The sequence below is a fragment of the Tachypleus tridentatus genome, chromosome 13 (genome assembly GCF_004210375.1).
Source record: "Tachypleus tridentatus isolate NWPU-2018 chromosome 13, ASM421037v1, whole genome shotgun sequence".
NCBI classification, from domain to species: Eukaryota; Metazoa; Arthropoda; class Merostomata; order Xiphosura; family Limulidae; genus Tachypleus; species Tachypleus tridentatus.
The window spans coordinates 139670866-139686769 of record NC_134837.1 but is presented as its reverse complement, the minus strand read 5'-3'; the positions used below and the strand labels follow the sequence as shown (position 1 = coordinate 139686769).

The following is a 15904-nucleotide window of genomic DNA, read 5'->3' as shown; positions in this document are numbered from 1 at the left end:
TTTTCTCTGCTTTATTGTAGTATTTAATTGCAAAGGTTATTAGTCTTTCATTTACTGTTTGGATGTTACATGTTTTGTGTACGTAACTTTCTGTTTTAAATTTTGGAAGTCTTAGGGTGAGTTTGAGAAGTCTGTTCTGTTGTAATTGTAACTTGTTTTTAATTCTGCTTGACATGTTGAAGGTGACTTGACACCAGTATTTTATGAGGGAGCATATGAGGTTTGAATATATCTTTTTTATTGTTTCAGCTTTGCAACCTTTGTTTCTTCCTGCAGTTAGCCAGCCTTAAATATGAAATACGTTTATTGTTGGATTTATGTATGTGCTTGAGATATTTAGCCCGTATAAGACTAACTTGTCTGAGGTTATAACTAGAAATTCGGCTATGAGGCATAATTCTATGCCGGCATTGTTTAATTTGATTTTAATTTGTTTAAAGTTTTTGACATGTTGAAGGTTTGTTTGTTTTTGAATTTCGCACAAAGCTACTCGAGGGCTATCTGTGCTAACCGTCCCTAATTTAGCAGTGTAAGACTAGAGGAAGGGCAGCTAGTCATCACCACCCAACGCCAACTCTTGGGCTACTCTTTTACCAACGAATAGTGGAATTGACCGGTACATGAAAACGCCCCCACGGCTGGGAAGGCGAGCATGTTTGATGCGACCGGGATTCGAACCCGCGACCATCGGATTATGAGTCAAACGCCTTAACACGCTTGGCCATTCCGGGCCAAAGTTGATGATACTTCACCAGTATTTCAGGCTTAGGAAATTCTTCATTCATCTGCACTAGCCGTCCTTAATTTAGGAGTGTAAGGCTGGAGGAAAGGTAGCTAGTCCCTCGTATTACTGGTCGAACGCCTTAACCACCTGGCCGTTTTTTCATTCATAACAACAAGAACCAATTTGATTTAGGCTAACTATAGTTTACTGAAACTTTCCGATCGTACTTCTTTATCAAAAATTAATATTGTTTAACTTCCATGTATTTCACTATGAGAAGGTGAAATTGTTAAGATTTCAAATATTTTATCATCAGAAGTATATAATGTCAAACCTCGTGGTATTTCATCATCAGAAATATCTATTGTTAAGATTTTTACCATATACCATGCATTGTTTTTTAGTGTGTGTGTGTGTTTCCTTACAGCAAAGCCACATCGGGCTATCTGCTGAGCCCACCGAGAGGAATCGAACCCCTGATCTTAGCATTGTAACCTCTGTTTTGAAAGTTGCAAGAAAACAAAAAATATCCAAAATAAAAAAGGAAAGTGGCATTACGTTACGTTTTTGCGAGAGAAAAAATTAAACTACGTGAGATGTTCAACTTCAGAAAGACGAGAATCCTCAGACATCGAATATATTTACACTTGTAGATCGTCAAGGTACAAGTAAGACCCGGCATGGCCAGGTGGGTTTAGGCGTTCGACTTGTAATCTGAGGGTCACGGGTTCGAATCCTCGTCACACCAAACATGCTCGCTCTCTCAGTCGTGGGGTTGTTATAATGTAACGGTCAATCCCACTATTCGTTGGTAAAAGAGCAGCCCAAGAATTGGCGGCGGGTGGTGATGTCTCGCTGCCCTCCCTCTAGTCTTACACTGCTAAATTAGGGACGGCTAGCGCAGATAGCCCTCGTGCAGCTTTGCGCAAAATTGAAAAATCAAACGAAAATACAAGTTTTTCAAGTTTATAAGCAGTGGTTACCTTTCAAATAACAATCTCTTAACGTTACCGAGTTAAAACAAACAAAAGGCGTGTCCCCCGCTAGTCCAGCGGTAAGCCTACGGATTTCGAACCCTAAAATCAGGGGTTCGATTCCTCTCGGTAGGCTCGGCAGATAGCCCGATGTGGCTTTGCTATAAGAAAACACACACAAAAGGCGTATTGGTGTATTATTTAAAGATTCGTATAATTTTTGTACAATAATTACATTTGCTAACTGCAGGTCAATCAGTATAGGGTTAAGATTTGTTATATTTAGCGCAAAACCATGTTGGACTATTTGATGTACCTGCCGCAGAGAATTAATTCAAGTATTTTAGCGCTGTAAGTTCGCAAATTTACCGCTTACCTATCTAAAAACATAGGATAATGGAAAATCACCAATGTGCGAGTTTAGGAGAACCGCGTAGTAGAACAAATGCGAAAAGTAACTGTTTTACCTACGTCAGAATTTAGTGGGCTTACAGTGGGTAATATTATAATGGAAATATAATGTTAACGTTTGAGATATACCTAAATTTCAAAACGATTTTAATTAGATATGCTGGGGAATACCATACTGATGGATGACATTTACAAGGCAAATAAATCTCCAATGAAATATTGCCTAGTGAGGTGAACGCCATTATCAGAATTGTCAAAAATTGAAGATGAAATAAATAATTTGCTGCAATTTCGAAGAAAAGGCCTAAAAGATTCAATCGCAGACAATTACAATAGACAAGGATAAGCAACGCGTTAAGAAGGAATGGTTAATATTTCAGTTATGTTTTTTTTTTTTTTCCAATTTACTTCAGATTTAATGTACACAGAAGGAAAGAAACTTTAAAACTAAAATCACTTTACAACTAATGTTAACGTGAATTAAATTAAAATACCAGAGACTGATGAATTACTACTAAAGGTTTGTTCGGTATGCTTCCGTATATGATAAGGAATATACTGACGCGACAAATAGTTCTTTTAATGATATTGTACTTATGTACATATGTTGTTATTATTCAAACAGAAATAAAGTATTCTCTATCAGCAAAGTGTCGTTCAACAAACAGGTTCATATAAATTTTGTGAAAAGCGTTGTCATTCAGATCACAAAAGCGTGCGTTACATACAGTTCATTAATTTATAGCATACTTGTTTACTTTCTAGAAGTGTATATAATAAGGTATTTATTTGGTAAGGTACGTTACAGATTATATTGTTCAATTTCTGGAAGAAATGTATATAATAATGTTAAAGATTAAATACATAGAATAGCACAAAAAATAACGTGAACTCTAGCGGATATTTCAGAATTGTTTTATTTGCTCAACATTTCTATCTAGCACCTTCTTCAGGAGCATATATTTAGATTAGGTGAATAATATCATCAGAAATGAACCGGGAACAAGAGTATATATTTTTTAAACTTCTGTAGTGTGTAATGCAATATAAAAGTTGTTAATTCCAGTAATAAAGATATAATTTTTAAAAGTATATAAGCTAACGTACATCTGATTAAATGTAATACATTTTCAATCAGCACAGACCAAGATCACGTTATTGTGTGTTCTGCCCATTGAACCAGTTATATAGGTAAATTGGAAATGACGATGTGATAACAAGTATATAAACTCTCTGAAATTCAATCATTACAGTTTGAAGAATGGTAAAAAAATTCCTGGTCATCCAGTCAGATAAAACTACAGAAACAATTCAATCATAATATTATGGCAAAAACTACAGAAACTCTTAACAATTCAATCATGACATTCTGATGAAAACTACAAAAACTCTTTAACAATCCAATCATGACATTCTAATGAAAACTGTAAATACTCTTTAAAATCCAATCGTGACATTCTAATGAAACTGTAAATATTCTTTAAAATCCAATCATAACAGTATGAGGAAAGGTACAAAAATTCCTGTCAATTCAATTGTGATAGTCTGAGAAAGTCTTGCAATTGAATGTAAACAAAAAGGTGGCTCAGTCTGGCACTGAATCTTTTTTTTTTCTTTTGCAGGAATAGACCTTGAATCCATTCTATATTTTTATTGTAGAAATTATTTTCACTTGTGTTAGATTATACAATAAATAAATGTGAAACCTATGGATTAACACTGCACTGTAATTCAGAAAATATATATCACATTTCTTGGAGACTGACAGACTTTCAAATATTAAGTGTCTACTTTATGGCAACATTTTCAGTACACACACTTGACACAAAGCATTATTTTACTTAAACGTAATAGAGACAGAATAAATGACAATCTCAAAATATGTATGGGTAGAACATTAATTTACACACTATATTATCATGTAGTAAAATATATGTTAGTATGGTTGTGCCACATATCTCAAATATAAGTTTACTTAAAGGTTTCATTTCTTCTCAAACTGTAATGGCATATCTTGATGATTAGAGTTCAATTCACAATCTACAGTCATGAATTGCAATACATATTACTGAACACTTTGCCCCTTTTAGCTGTGGGGGAATTATAAAGTAACAACCAATTCTACTTTTTTGATGTTGTTAACTTGCAGTTTTTCTGATAGTCTGTTACATCTAAATTGGCAGGTAGCAGATACCCCTCAAGTAGCACAAACAGGAATGGTAAAAGCAGCATTAGCAAACAATAAAACTTTGTTACATTTATATTGAGATGAGAAATACTTACATTGTTGCCATAATGGTTTAATATGGTTATATTGCAAGTTATGTGGGGTTTATATAGTGTATTTTCAGGTAATCATCTCAAAGAAAAATAATTATCTTGTTATCATGTATTAAACAGATAACAAATTTTGATTTATACATGTGGTTGTAGAGCTGATTGAAACAATGATTTAAGATGGAGATTCCTCAAAGAAGCTGTATTTCAGTTATATCTATTATAACACAAAGAACTGTGATGAAAGAAGTTAGAGGAAACACTTTATACTATGCTAGTACTCGAGCAAAGGAGATGTACGTCAATTTATGTTTATATTAATTTATCATGAGTACTACAATTGATCTTATGGCATAAAGGATTACGGGAAATATAAAGACATTGCATAATATTTCATATGCTGATTCAGTACCCATACTTTTCACTTTTACAAATGCATTTATTTACTAATAATTATTAATTATTGTTTAACTATACAGTACCTACTTTTAATAACGTTGTTCAAAAGCAATGCTATACAAAATACCATCCAAAAATAATATATAGACAACAGGTGACCTTGTGGTCCATCTATACCATACAGTATACTAAACCCTAAAATAAAAACACTCAAAACCAGCTCTTATCACACAAAAATTTATCAAGCCTCCTTCAAACTTCTTCAAATTAACTGCATCCACCACATTTGAAGGTAACCCAACCCTAAGGCCAATAACCTGTTAAAAATAAGTCGTCTTAGCTGAAAATGACTCATACTCTGTCGAAATATATTTTTTGTCTCCTAGTCCTACCATTTTCACTATTAAATATGAGAAAAGATGATGCACCAAGGTTATCAATACCCTTAACAACATTAAACACCTCAATCAAGTCCCTATAACTGTTCTTCCTCAATAGGAGAAAAGATCAGATATCTTAACCTATCCTTGTATGACAACCTCTCCATCCAAGGTATTATCCAGGTGGCCTTCCCCTCAACACACAACTCTAAATGTGGCCTAACCAATGAAATATATACAGAAATTATAAATCATGTTTTCTGAAAACAACTAGACATATATTTACTGACTGCAAACAAATCAAAACTTATAACTTCTTTACAAACTTGAATTAAAATATTTTTAAAAATTAAAACATATATTAAGTGACTGCAAACAAATGAAAACCATAATTTCTTTACAAACGTAAATTGTCTTTAAAAGTGAAAACATGCATGAGAAAGAAGGAAACCCAATTCTGAATATTAATATACAAATTACATAAAAATATAAACTACCATCACCATTATTATTTATATTGTTTACATTTTCACTCAATTAAGCTATAATTAAGATAACAAATGCTGAGGGTATACTTTCACTTGCATATATGTAAACAAAAATGTCAAGAAGCAGTTTTCTTTCTTCACAAATTTAATTTAGGGAATTACATATATCTAAATTAACTGTGATACTTCCTATCTGAGAAACATATTACCAACAAAATTAACAAAAACAACTCCACATCTGATGTTTTGTGCACATTTATGCAGTCTTTAAAATAAAATGGATAAAAAAATTATAATGTCTAAAATTTCAATAACAAAGTTTTGTATTACACACAGAAAAGCTGCTATCTCAAGTTTAACTGCTTCAGCAGTGTTTAACGTTTATATCAAGCAGCAGCTTAGAGGGTTTCATTGAAAAAAAAGAAATGCTTTATATATTCTTCATATCATTTGTGCAGAAATATTAAGTTAGGGTTACAGCTTGATATATTATACAGGAAAGTATGGTAAAAAATAGATGAAACTACATATATATTCAAGTGTTAAACGTTCCATTCAAGAGACTAAAAAAAGTAAACCTCAGAGTGTGTCACAGATGGCACAACAAACTTAGCTTCCAACATGAAAAATAAAGATGGTGTCACAGTTAATTCGTAGATAATAAGCACAAGCCTAGTTAAGTGATGAAACAATTAAGAAGTCCTTTTCTTAATCATAGAACACTGTCGTCTACATCCTGTTACAAGAATTTTAAGTAAGGAAGGGAAGTGTTTCTAGTAATAAAGTTTGAGCATCTAAACCAATAATATTTCTTTCTAACATTCATAGCTGTTTTCACTGATACTTATACACACTTTGAATTATAGTGCAAAAACTGTATTATCCAAATGTATTGAAACAATATATCTTATAAAAACTTTCTTACAGTGAAAAAGTATTTAGGAAAATATCATGTTTAATTGTATATGGTGAAAGAGTGAAAAAGAAATACGAGTTATAAAAAACCACAATGTTACATAACAATTATCTCTTGACAAAATAGCATTTTTCAAGAATTTCAGACTAAATAGCAAACTACATCTATTTCTGTTTATTTTGGTAGACTGCTAATACATTATGAAATATATTTTTATATTCTTTTATAATTGTGGACAATCACTTATTAAATTTTTAAACAATAACATCAACTTCAGATAAATATATATATAAAGCTGGATAGAAGGTAAATAATCCAAACATAAAATATTTAACAACTTTTGTTCATTTTACTAATGGGGTTTCTTCATCATTGGTCCATTTCTTGTCATTCCCATCATCTTTGTTGCCATCAATGACTGGAAAAGATTCAAGTTGGAGGCTCTCACTGCTTTGTCTTATTCCATATCCAAAATAAATAGCAAACCCTGTAGAAGAGATTCAACAATAACTACAATTTTGTTTAGTTGGTTTGGTGTTTAATGGCACAAAGTAGCTTGGCTATCTGTGCCAAACATCCAGTAAAAAGTTAAAATTAAAGTAAATTTAGTAAAATTCATAAAAGGAAATTAAGATAAAACAAAACAAAGTTTAAAAGAAAAACATAAATACCATTAAAACCAATGTTTACAGTCTACAGCAGTAAGAGAAAAAATACAGTAATACAAGTTGTAAAGTACTTTCTGTAGCATAATTGTAATTATTATAAGTCATACAGAAAACTAACAGGTAAGTTCAAAAACCACTGTCAATTATGTAAAGTTTTCCTTTCCAGTCCTGGTTCCGAGTTATTTGACGTTATGGCCATTTTCAGAAAGTATAATAATAAAAGTTTTAAAAGACTTGCAGCAAATTTTTAATTATAGCTCACCAGAATGACTAATGGGTAGTTCAAATAGAAGTGTTAGTCATCTGAAATTGGCCTTTCCAGTCCTGGTTTCGAGTTATTTGACATTACAGCTATTTTCTAATTTCAAACCAAATTAGGTGAATTTTGATTCTTAAAAGGCAATCACATTAAAAAAGGTTTAAAATATAACTTAAAAAACTTAAATAGAATTAAAAAAATTAATGGCCTTTAAAAAACTAAAAACATTTCCAAGGTGGACAGTGTCACCATCACTGATAACACTGTCTAATGTTATGGATAAACCTTGGGACAGAACATGTTTAAAATGGTGCCATCATTAAGAATCATAATGATGGCAAGACTACTGTGGCTTATTGTGACCTGAGTGTTACACAGACAACACATTAATGCAAAGTTCCAGATAAAAGAAAAAAATGAGTTAAAAAACTGTGACCAATGCGTAGTCTAGTTAGAACAACTTCCTCTTTTCAGTCCTTACGAAAGCAAGACGGACAAACTCCAATAGAGGGTTTTATTTGGAAAAGCTTGTTTTCATGTTGCTCACTCCAAGTCAACTACCAACTGGCATGGAGCCGAGCCTTGAACACAAGACCCTAGTCCATTTGTGGAACAGGCACAGCAGTGATAGTGACAGAGCAGATAGATTTAGCTGCAGTTTCTGTGAGCTTGTTCCCACAGATATTAATGTGGCCCAGTATCTATAAAAACTGGATAGAAGTAGATGTTAAAGAGAAATGGGCCAGTCGGTTTTGAATATTGGTGAGAACTGGGTGTGAACTAACGTGAAGTGATTCCAGGCCCAGTAGAGAACTAAGCGAGTCAGTATAAATAGTGCAGTTTGAGTATTGCTTTGCTTCTATGTGATCCAGGGCAAGAGAAATGGTGTACAGTTCAGCAGTGAACACAAAAGCTATAGAGGGGATTCTGCACACAACTACCGAACCACAACAAACCATGGCAGAGCCCACACAGGCACCTGATTTGAAACCATCTGTATAAATAGAAATGGAAGGATGGTTCGAAAGATGTTCAGCAAATAACAGACAGTATTTCCAATTGAGAGTGTCTGCTTTTTTCAGATGACTTAAAGATAGGTTACATTTGGGGACTATAAAAAGCCATGGTGGGATGGACTGACCAATGGATACAGCAAAGTTATCCAAGGACAGACCCAATTCATCCAACTGTGCCTGGATACAAAGGCCAAAAGATGCAATGGCAGACCCTCTGTTCTAAAAAAGTATGGCCTACTGAGAAAGGAACACACAATCTCAGGTGGGATGCTTTGGTAAGGAACGAAGTTTCAAAGCATATAGTAAAGACAGTTGCAAACGGCAGAGGTACAAAGAAGGTTCACGAGACTCTATGTATAAGCTTTGAACAGGGGAAGTGCAGAAAGCCCTAGTGCAGAGCCTAAGTCCTTGATGATGAAAGGGGTCCAGCATCTTTAAGGCCGAGGTCCTGGCAGAGTCATAGACCAGTGATCCATAGTCGAGTTTTGATCAAATAATAGCACTATATATCTTTAGCATCAATTTGCTCCCCAAGTGGTGGAAGAGAGAACACATAGGATGTTCAATGCTCTTGTACATTTGACCCATAGCTGCTTGATATGTGGTATAAAGGTCAGTTTATGGTTAAAGATACACCCCAAGGACTTTGTCTCAGGGACCACAGGCAACACAACTTCACCAATACGCAGTTCAGGATCAGGGTGAATACCCTGTTGGCAACAAAAGTGCATGTAAATGGTTCCAGAGAGAGAGAAGTTAAAACCGTTTGCTGTGGTCCACTTCGGTAAACGATTGAGGGCATTCTGTAGCTGCCACTCAATATACCTCATGTTTGACGACTAACATGAGATGTGAAAGTCATCAACATAGATCCCATTTGCAACAGTAAGAAGGAGTTGTTCAGTGATGGCATTAATTTTTATAATGAAAAGTGTCACACGAAAAACACCACCCTGACGGAACCCAAGTTCCTGTAGAAAAGAATGGGAAGGTGTCAAACCCACACAAACTTGGAATCTCCAGTCCATTAAAAAAATTTCAATAAAAATGGGCAAATGGCCACATAACCCATATATATAGACATCTCACAAAATGCCATACCTTCATGTTGTATCACAAGCCTTCTCAATGTAAAAAAATATTGATACAAGATGTTCTCATTTGAGAAAGTCTCTGATTGACGTTTCAAATCAACTCAAGTGTTTCATGGTGGAGCACTGTCGTCAGAACCCACACTGGGTGGGCGAGAGGAGGTTGTTTGATTCAAGGAACCAAACACAATGAGTATTAACCATCCTCTCTGAGATCTTATAGAGACAGCTCGTTAAAGCAACTGGACGGTAGTTTGAAGGAATCTTGGGATCCTTCCCAGGCTTGGAGAAAAGTAGTACAATAGCCTGGTGTTAGGCATCAGGAAAAACATTCTCCTGCCAGATCAAGTTAAAAACAATCAGAAGAATAGCAAGAGAAGCAGGAGATAGATGGCACAGCATTTCATAGTGTACATCATCAGGTCCAATGAGGGGCCAGTTTGAGTTCCATCAGTGTAAATGGATGATTATAGTCATAGAGACAATCAGCTCGAAAGGAAAGAGGTGGTCACTCTCCCTGAGTCTTGATGGCTAAGAAGGTGGAGGAAGAAGCAGAAGCACTAGATACCCAGTAAAAGCTATCACCTAGAGTATCAGCAATGCTCCAGGTGTCAACTACTTCCTGGGCATCAGAGAGCAAGATCGAGAGGGAGACAGAATTATATTGCCCACTGACCTTTTGAATCTTGTCCCATATGACTTTCAAACTGGTGGTAGAAGATATGCTGGTTGTATACTTAATCTAAGATTCCTTCTGGCTTTGATATGGACGGGCTTGCTGGAAAGCGATGTAGCGTGAGAGTGTGGGATACTTACGAAAAGTATCCCAGGCCTGTTTTTGAGCCTTCCATGCCATGTGGCAGCCAGGATTCCACCATGGATGAGGATATCATGGAAAACGTGTTGGGATTTTAGGAATACATTGAGCAGCTGCTTGTATAATACAGTCAGTTACTGCTGCCACACTGTCGTCTATTGATAGCTTACAGACGATGGCAGGATCAAATTCTGTGAGAGCAGTGAAAGAGGGCCAGTTTGCTTGATCCAACTTTCACTGGGGCACGCAGGTCGAGTGGCATTGACCATGGCCAGTCTCTCTCAAAATTATAGGAAAATTATCACTGTCTCATGGATTATTGTCAACCCTCCATGAAAAATGAAAGAATAGTGATGGAGAGCAAATTGAGAGATCAGTAGCAAAATGGACAGACCAGTTGCATGAAAATAAGTAGAAAAACCAGTATTGAAAAGAGGAAATTTGTGATCAGAGAGCATATGCTCTACAGAGCAACCCCTCCTATCAATATCAGCTCTTCCCCAGAGGAGATGATGTCCATTAATGTCTCCCATAATTAAAAAGGGAGACAGCAACTGTTCAACGAGAGCATTAAGATCTGACTGATCATATGTCTCTCCAGATGACATGTAGAGAGAACACACAGTGATGGTATGACCCAAGGAAACACAGATGGCTACAACCTCCAAGGGTGTGTCGAGTGGCACTTGCTGATCAACCAACAGTGCAACCCCTCCATGCACTTGTCCATCACACAGACTGTCATTTCTGTACAAAGAAAACTGCCAAAAGGTGACTGTACTGGCAGGTTTCAGAAATGTTTCCTGTAAGGAAAGAAAGACATATGGAATGGTAGGAAGGAATCACTGTTTTGATGTTATACAGATTAGAACGTAAACCTCGACAGTTCCACTGTATCAAGGTGGCCATTTTTATTTATGTGTAGGCGAATTGGGTGGAAAACCCTTCTGTTTACAACCACATCTTTTTCTTTACTATCTTTTTTCAAGGGAGGTCTTTCGACCTCCATGGATCCTGCCCTGGGTCGATTGAGCAGGTCTTAGCTGTTGGAAGTGGATGTGAATGAATGATTGTTTTGCATCTTGGGGTGGGAGAAGAAGATGTGCCAGAGGATATGCCTGTACCTGAAACCAAAGAAAGTGGATCTTGGGATTTGCTGGAATGTATGTGAGGGGCAGAGATGGGTGTTGATGTTGATTCACCAACTTTTTTAACCAGGGAGGTCAAAAGACTTTTCATTTAGTTTGAGAACGATTCTTTTGGAGGCACAGAGAGATCTGTCTGCACTCTGACTGTAGTAGTGAAAGGAAATGTAACAGCATACATCTGAGATGAAGCAGTGGACAGCAATTTTAGAGCCTCAGGGTAATTAACATTATGAATCGTTTTCAAATGCTGCACCTCATTTTCTTCCAACCATTTAGGGCAAGAATGAAAGTAGAACGGGTGAAAGCCATTGGAATTGATGCAATGAGGGTCCATTTCACACTCATAGGCATCATGGTCCTTGTCACCACAATGAACACACATCTGGGAACCCTGACATGACGTATTTGAGTGACCAAATTGCTGACATTGGAAAAATCTGAGAGAGTTTGGAATATATGGCTGTACCCTGCAATTAAGATAACCTGCCTTGATGGTGGCAGACAGATGTGGTGATGTAAATGTCAGAATGAGAACACTGGTCGGCATCGTAATTCCATCTTTGTGAATAGAGAAACTTCTCACTGCAGAAACTCCTTGGGTGGAGTAACGAAACCAGCAAGAATCTCTGACTCGGGGATGTTCTTCAAATCCCTCTCAACAATAACTCCTCATGATGAATTTAAAGTAGCACGAGGTGCAACCTCAATAGGTGTATCCCCAATCACCTTTGAATGCAAGAGGGGTTCACTGTGTTGAGATGTGGATGTTTCCACCAATATGTCACTGGATCGAAACTTTTTTACTGATTATGGAGAGCCAGCAATTCCCTTTAATCCCTTCTGAATAAAAAAGGGAGACATCTGCCCTAAAGGTTTGTCTGAAAGAGAATGTAGTTTTAGAAAATGAGGTACAACAGGTGTTACAGGTGTTGAAGATTGCTGCTCAGACTCTTCAAGACATGGTCGTTTACCTATGGACTGTTTTTCACTATTTTACAGAGGGGTATATTAGAATATATGGCTGTACCCTGCAATTAAGATAACCTGCCTTGATGGTGGCAGACAGATGTGGTGATGTAAATGTCAGAATGAGAACACTGGTCGGCATCGTAATTCCATCTTTGTGAATAGAGAAACTTCTCTTTAAATTCCAACAGAAATTTGACTTTTTTTTTTATAATACCAATAGTATTTTCCAGTTTTCCATTCTTTAATATTTGTACTGTTTATTTTCAGCTTACCAGTTGTTACTTCTTCTCTAAAGTAACATTACTCCTACTTAACTTACAAAAAAATGAGCTAGCAGAAACTTGAAAGCAATATAGTTTTGCAGTCAAGTAATATTATTACCTGATTAATAAGCAGTGTCATTTATCTTTGGTAGCTCTAGCATTTCTTTATAATCAAACACTACTGTTTGCACCTCACTGACTGCGTTCCTCTTCAACTGGCAGTAATATTACTTTCAGATCACAGAGTATCATTTCTTCCTGAACAAAAGCAATCAGAAAGATTGCATATCCTCACCCCACAACTTCTTTTCGAGACTGTTTGTGTTTATATTACATAATGTCAAGTTACACCTTCAAAAAATCTTTCTTAGATCTACAATCATCAATGATCCAGATCATTTTTGTAGTGTGATAGAAGACAACATTCATATCAAATGTGTATTCTCAAGATGGCTGATATGGGTATTAACACTTTAATTAAAATAAAGTACAGACAACGTTTCAACCTTCTCAGGGTATCCTCAAAGATGATCATCCAATGGGACACCAGAGTCAGATTCTTTGTTTTGCATAACAGCCAACAGTAGTTGCAAAGCATATGGATATTTCACACATAATCCTCACAGAGGGCATGTGAGTTTTTAAGTACCAACATTTTAAAGGAGATCAATTACATCCCTTCATCCTTTATGGTGTGAATCTTTTCAAAATTATTTTGGAATATGTTATGAACAACTGCTGTATCTTTATAAAGTCATACTAGTAGTAACTGCTACATTCTTAGTTCATTAGTTCTCATTAGTTACATTCTTAGTTACTCTTAAGTAAGATATGGACCTATGATTGACAAAATGCTTTTCAGTGGCTACAACAATTTATGTGTATTGTAACTTAATCTCTGGAATGTGTGCCTGACACTTTCACTATTTACACACATGGACCGTTTAAAACAAAGATTGCATCATCGTTCTCTTCTGCTAAAATGTCCCATACAGAGACAGTTAAATATGCCTTATTATTTGTGGACATACAAGGGAACAAAATCATTCACCAAAGTAGAATGAGCTGAATACTGTTCTCTTTAAGTTAATTTACTTTATAATATCAGAACTGCATGTAAGATTATGTTGGACAACCAAGTAAATAATTTAATGAGGATTCTCTCCCTCAAGAAAAAAGTACATACAGTTGTTTATCATTTATCATCCAGTAAGATAATTCATTAAAAACAAACTTAATTTAGTTTATATATATACACAGAAAGATAGGTTGTGAGAACTAAATATTTATAATCTTACAACAAAAAGTTCACCCATTACACAAATAAATATCTACATACAATTATTCAGCTACAAAATATTATTTTTACACATTTAAATTTGCTTCTGGATTAACACTAATAGCAACTTATAAATGTAAGAGACACAAAACCTGATAACAGAAAAGAAAGAATTAGTTTAACTTGTTTTTATAAATGGATGTAAACCAAATGAAACATAATCACACAAACACTAAAATGTTTAACAATCAATAAACATTCCAGCACATCCATTTACACATTACAGTTAAATTTAAGTCCATTACACACACACACACACACACACACATATATATATATATATATATATATACACACATATTTATTTGGAGAGTTATACACTAGCTATAGGCATATCAAAATGTAATACAAAACTCACCAACAACCATCCAAACTCCAAACCTGATCCATGTTGTACTGGAAAGTTTCATCATTAAGTAGAGGTTCACAAAAATACTCAAAAATGGAATAAATGGGACAAAAGGAACCTGTAAAATTATACATAACAATATATTAAAGGATCAATTTCTAATTGCTTTATGTTTAGAGATGCTGAAATATAGCTATTAGCATCATTAGTAAATCCAAATTTAATAGTTCACTGTTGTTTTCCACAAATTCCTTTTGTGTCAAATTAAGTGAAAAACAATAAAGTAATTATAATGCCAGCTATTTACTTTGACTTTTCTTCCCTTACCAGCTGGATATGTTTGTACTAAATGCCTTTAACTTGTAAGTTTTCAGTCTTTGTTAATTAAGTGTTTACTTCATATGTTTTAGTGAATGGAGATTGAATGTTACATTAGATACAAACTCTTTCCGAGTGAACAATGAACACTCGCTAAATTATAGTGACTGACAACTACAGCAGTGGAATAATTCTACTTTGTTATAAAAGATTTGAAAGTGTAATTACTTTTCAGCTCTTCAAACCATGTAGAATGAGAATAAACAACTTGGTAAATGTCTTGTTAGACACTTGTAATACAAATTACCTGTAGTCTCAATCATTACCTTTCTTTACCTTTCAATGACTAAAAACATGAACAAGTTTAACTTCAAGTCCTAGTGAATAAAATGTGAACAATTTATTTCTAAACACTTAATATGACACTATTGGGTCACATTTAATTTACCTTAAATGACAAATGAGAATTTTCTGAAGGTTGAAGCCAAAGAGCTACCAAAAGAGTGAACAAGAGAATGGCTACAGCTGATACTGGTACCAGAAATGGTATGATATTCTGAGATTCAGGTGAACTCAGTCGATTTTCAAATCCAACCAAGAAAGCATGGAAAACCAAAACCAAGATTACTAAATTAAAAAGAAAACATTTTAGTAGAAAGAAAATGTAAAACATTAAATAAATATTTAATAGTAGGTACAATTTCATTTACAATTTAACAGTTTTTATACATGAGACAGTTACTGTGAATGCACTTTATAATTACTATGAGAAAAGCCTAAACACTTGGTAAGTGAAGTGAATAAAAGTGTTATTGGCTACTGTTCAGTTCTTCATATTACACAATATTAAGTTTATTTATTATTTAGCTTCTATGTAGCTGAAATTAATGTGTTTCAGTCTTACTTAATGATACTGATTTCAGTCTAAAAGTGTATCTTTAAAAACTTATGAATGGTAATTTTCCAAAAAAACCAGTAGACAAGAATAAAACAAACTGTTCAGTCAGGTCCAACAGTAGAAACAGGATGATTTAGTTTTTAGATTAGTACTATGTTGACAATAATTAAAGAACAACATATGAGTCAAATATTAATTGT

At 34.7% G+C, this 15904-nt stretch overlaps 1 protein-coding gene across 2 annotated transcripts in view; it reads right to left on the bottom strand.

The window, feature by feature from the left end:
* Positions 1 to 3008: 3008 nt before the first annotated feature.
* LOC143237625 (cationic amino acid transporter 3-like) overlaps positions 3009 to 15904 on the bottom strand; it is a 37153-nt gene continuing 24257 nt past the window's right edge. For both annotated transcript variants that reach the window (XM_076477086.1, XM_076477087.1), the window contains 3 exons: positions 15255 to 15433; positions 14498 to 14606; positions 3009 to 7056 (listed from right to left, as the gene is read on the bottom strand). In XM_076477086.1, the coding sequence (XP_076333201.1) occupies positions 6914 to 7056; positions 14498 to 14606; positions 15255 to 15433 (431 nt within the window). In that variant the 3' untranslated portion in view covers positions 3009 to 6913. The remainder of the gene's footprint in view (positions 7057 to 14497; positions 14607 to 15254; positions 15434 to 15904) is intronic.